The sequence below is a fragment of the Hordeum vulgare genome, chromosome 3H (genome assembly GCF_904849725.1).
Source record: "Hordeum vulgare subsp. vulgare chromosome 3H, MorexV3_pseudomolecules_assembly, whole genome shotgun sequence".
Classification (NCBI taxonomy): Eukaryota; Viridiplantae; Streptophyta; class Magnoliopsida; order Poales; family Poaceae; genus Hordeum; species Hordeum vulgare.
Window position 1 is genome coordinate 617,865,453 of NC_058520.1, and position 4,047 is coordinate 617,869,499.

The window sequence follows — 4,047 nt, forward strand, 5'->3', positions numbered from 1 at the left end:
GACACGCAGAAAACAATAGCAACAAAATGATACGATCACATGCTACGTTCATAGTTTGGGTCTTGTCCATCACATCATTCTCCTAATGATGTGATCCAGTTATCAAGTGACAACACTTGCATATTTCAGAAAACTTTAACCATCCTTGATCAACTAACTAGTCAACTAGAGGCTTACTAGGGACATTGTTTTGTCTATATATCCACACATGTATCTATGCTTTTATTCAATACAATTACAGCATGGATAATAAACGGTTATCTTGAAACAGGAAATATAATAATAACTATTTTATCATTGTCTCTAGGGCATATTTCCAACATTGACATCCTACCGCCCACCGACAGCTACATTGGGTTGCCATTTGATCCAGGGAGGAGGCAGGTTTGCCACAGTGAAGATCGTTGCAATCGTAGCATGTTTGATCTCGATTCATCCAACATCGTGAAACTAACAGTGTTCACCAGTATCAGGATTCTTAGCCGTGATCAACTATAAAATCATGGTATTCACCCGAATCTTCTCATCCTTTTTTGCGGGAAAAACTTTTGATCTGTTCACCAAATATCAAATACCATGGCAGTGTAAAGAACACTAGAAGTAAGGAAAATAACATCTAGGTCGTTAGACCTCTAACGACGACTATAAGCGTTGGAGCGTGTCGAAGGCGCCACCATCATCGCCCCTTCCTTATCATAGCCGGGCAAACCTTGTTGTAGTAGACGTCGGAAAGTCGTCGTGCTAAGTCTGCAGATGACCAGTGCACCAAAACAGTAACCGTCATTGATGAAGTGAAATGTAGATGATAAGTATTGAACATGTAGACATACCAACGCAGCCAAACAAAGATCGGATCCAGGTAGATCCAGCGAAGACAAACGTTGACCGAATCATGCAGGATCCACGGGTGACACCTCCACACACCCTCAGGTGACGCTAAACGCATCAGCGAGACGGGGCTTGGGGGGGGGGGGGCTTATTTCATCTTGAGCCGTCGCCGCAACACTTTTGTGAGCAGAATACAAACCCTAAGAGGACACGAAAAGACGGCTAAAAATTTCTGAACATTTTTACATGCTGATTTATAGGGAACAAGTATTTTGATGTGTTTTAGCAAAACCAGTTTACTCTTTCCTGTGAATAATCGTTTTATAGAAAGAGAAACCTTTTTTTTTAGATGGAAATTTTTCTTTTGTTGTGTGGAGTTTCTTATTTGGACAAGATACATCGTGTTCCTATTTCTGTTGTGTTTCTACGTACGTGAGTTTCCCATTTTTACGTGTGTTATTTACGATCAGTTTATCGAAACCGTGGGTATCATAAAATAAAACGGCAAGAGTACGTTGGATTTTGTAAATGCGGGATTTGTTTCTGGAATTATGCCACGAATATCGGGCCCTGACGAACTTTCTTAGCCGTAAAATAAAGCGTGATGATCACATCAACAGAATCCCTGAGAAAGCGCAAGTGATTTCGAACGTTTGAACTTTTGAATCTCGCCTGATTTATAGGCCGCCGAAGGTCATCTCCTCCAGTTAATTCTGTTGCCTTCGTCTCCCCCCAACAACAACAACGAGCGAGAGAAGAAATGGCGTACGAGGAGCAGCGCCGGAGGCAGATGGAGGAGGACAACCGCAAGCTGGAGGAGCTGCACCTGCACCAGCTCTCCGCAGCCGGCCCCAAGCCCTCGCCGGTCAGATCGGAGGCCAAGTCTGTGAAGCGGGTGCGGGTGCGGCGGGACGCCCAGGTCCGGCAGTCCGGCCGTGTCGCCAGCCTCCCCAAGCAGCCCAAGTACCGCTACGAGGTTCCCACTTTTGTTTGCCTACATTCGTTCAGTTACTAACCGTACAATACATCTTTAATTTAAGTTAAGAGAATTTAACTTGGTGTAATATAATGTACTATATATATATGTAGGATGACTGCCCAACAACCTTGGTAGAGAAGAAGATTAGGAGGTACCCCCATCATTCCTTTGCATGCAGCGTAACATTTGATTTGATGCCTACTTTATCTTTATCGATGGATTAATTGTTTTCAAGGAGGGGGAGCAGCATGAGGAGTGACCTAATTAATCGAGTGTACGCCACAGACGAGGCCAGACGCCATGCCAACTCCATGGCCGAGGAGCTGCTGGGTAAGCTGGTGCGTGGTGGCATTGGCAACCCCAGTTTTATCAAGCCCATGAAACAGTCTCATGTCACCGGAGGCTTCTGGCTGGTAATTTATTTAAGCACACTCACTCCTGGTTGCATTCACTTCACTCCCTTATTAAAACCTTCTCCCTCGTTCTCTCTGATGATTGTGGGGCGTTGGTATGGATTGCTGCAGGGCCTCCCGGCGCAGTTCTGCCAGAAGTATCTCCTAGGGAGTGATCATACAATCACTTTGGAGGATGAGGAGGGTGAGGAGTATGAAACGCGCTACCTCGCGCTTAAGACGGGCCTCAGCGCCGGATGGAGAAAGTTCGCCTTGGAGCACAACCTGGTTGATGGTGATTGCTTGGTGTTCGAGTGGGTCATCTGGAATAAGTTCTATGTCAGATTCTTATTTATTCTCCACATTCTCTTATTTCGAAAATTCATCTACCTATATATGGAACCCTATGTCCTGTTATTTCCTTCTATCTATGGACCCTTATTTTGGAGATTCTTATTTCTTGTTCTTAATTTATATTAAACTATTATGATTAACTTCCCTCCGTCAAAACTAATCTAATCCCATTATCAGAAATACTTAGGCGTAAAGCCCAAACAAAGTACTATAAATACTTGATTGAAGCTCAATCATATTACACCGGCCCTTTGATATAGCCGCTGCTATGTAAATGATGCAGGTCTACATCATGAGACAAAGTTCCTACTACAAATGAATGACGAATGATGAGGGCGTGATATACTGAGATTCAAAGATTCACGTAGAGCAGGTAATTTCTTAATATTATTGTCAACATTTGTTGAAACTTTGAATTGAGTATTTTACAAGATTTATTCAGAAGAACTTTTGTTGTGTGGTAGCCATATGGCTGGTATATTTGTGAAACTTCTGTTTTTAGTATGATTTTGCCAGCTGTAACTTTGTGTCCTGCATTGGGTATGTATATTATGTCTTAGATGCCTTATGAAAGACTTTACTTTTGTTGCCTTGCTCGGTACATGGGCCTTTGACCTGTGTACTCCACTTTTACAAGTTGATCTGTAGTTTTGTGCATCAATATTTCTTTTCACGGGAAAGTTCTTGGATGACCACAGAAACAGTACTGGTCTAGCACACACCTTGCTGTGTTGGCAGATTCAAAGAATGACAAGACCGCATTTCCTCAACCAAGTTTTTTTCTACATTTTGAGTCTCAATATCTGACCATGACCGTCTCATATCTGAGGGGGATGATTTAGGTTACAAGTGTGTAGCTTTCTATACATGTTTACTGTGTTGGTTTGCGATTTGTTGATGACAACCGTACTTACACACTTCACCATTTTCTCCTATCATCCATAATCTATTATCATTGTCTAACCTTAACCTTGTTCCCTTTTTACTAAGTTTTCAGTTGTTTTGGTCAACTGGGTCTACATGAAGGAACTGGACGACGAGTTTGCAAGTTGAGAAGTTCATGGATTCTCATAGTAGTATTATATGGGACTTTTATATGGCAACTGATGACATTTGTAAATAATACATATTTCCACATCTTTGTTAGTACTATGCAAGAACACATAAGTTGGGATATTGCTTTTATTTCTATGATCACACCGACATATTTAGCTTTACGCCGTGTTTTATGGTTCTTAAATAATATGGTCCACAAGTAGTAGATATGGGATGTGGTTATATTTAAGTTTAGAGGGAGACAAGAATGCTTCAATCTTGATCCAATGGCTTGGGGAGGTAACAATAATTTTACCAGAATCTACCACATGTGCTTTTTTTACAAAACGTTTCTTACCAAATCTTGAGATGGATATTTGGAAAGAATGTTTTTAGTGGACTTAACTTTCAAATGCTTGTCCCACAACAAACTGGCGATGAGAGTGTCACTTTTGTAGG

The 4,047-nt window shown here is 41.7% G+C and overlaps 1 protein-coding gene across 1 annotated transcript; it reads left to right on the forward strand.

The window, feature by feature from the left end:
* The first annotated feature begins 1,588 nt into the window (after positions 1–1,588).
* Positions 1,589–2,872, forward strand: LOC123445728 (B3 domain-containing protein Os06g0194400-like). The gene is made up of 5 exons (XM_045122758.1): positions 1,589–1,804; positions 1,918–1,958; positions 2,043–2,220; positions 2,332–2,538; positions 2,837–2,872. Exons 1-5 carry the CDS (start codon positions 1,589–1,591, stop codon positions 2,870–2,872), a joined length of 678 nt encoding a protein of 225 aa, XP_044978693.1.
* The last annotated feature ends 1,175 nt before the right edge of the window (positions 2,873–4,047 follow it).